This window comes from Penaeus monodon, chromosome 33 (assembly GCF_015228065.2).
Source record: "Penaeus monodon isolate SGIC_2016 chromosome 33, NSTDA_Pmon_1, whole genome shotgun sequence".
NCBI classification, from domain to species: Eukaryota; Metazoa; Arthropoda; class Malacostraca; order Decapoda; family Penaeidae; genus Penaeus; species Penaeus monodon.
The window spans coordinates 30,138,860-30,139,208 of NC_051418.1; the positions used below are offsets into that span (position 1 = coordinate 30,138,860).

The following is a 349-nucleotide window of genomic DNA, read 5'->3' on the forward strand; positions in this document are numbered from 1 at the left end:
CCAAACATACCTATACACAACTCGTGTGTTTACATCTTACGCTAATCCCACCGCCGCTACCCAAGACAGCTGGCCGTTCATTCTTGCCATCAAACCCGTGCAAAGCAGGACCTAATCACACCCCTCTTTCGACAGCTCCTCAACAACCAGGTGCACGATGTCCCCGTCGCTATCATCGCCAGCAACCGTCCACACTATCTGTACAGGTGGGTGGTCATTTGCTCGAGGTTTGTGGGGGTTATTATTGCGTGCGTAATTGAGGCGAGCGGGGCTGTGTCGTGTGTGCGCGAGGAGGGTGATGCTGCGCGGTTGGGTGTTGGAGATAGGGCGGGGGGGTGAGGGTGGGGGT

At 56.4% G+C, this 349-nt stretch overlaps 1 protein-coding gene across 1 annotated transcript in view; it reads left to right on the forward strand.

The window, feature by feature from the left end:
• LOC119594360 (protein O-linked-mannose beta-1,2-N-acetylglucosaminyltransferase 1-like) overlaps positions 1-349 on the forward strand; it is a gene marked incomplete in the record, with an annotated part of 135,567 nt that overhangs the window by 129,487 nt on the left and 5,731 nt on the right. Inside the window, 1 exon segment of the mRNA XM_037943416.1 lies at positions 136-206. Coding sequence (XP_037799344.1) covers positions 136-206 — 71 coding nt within the window.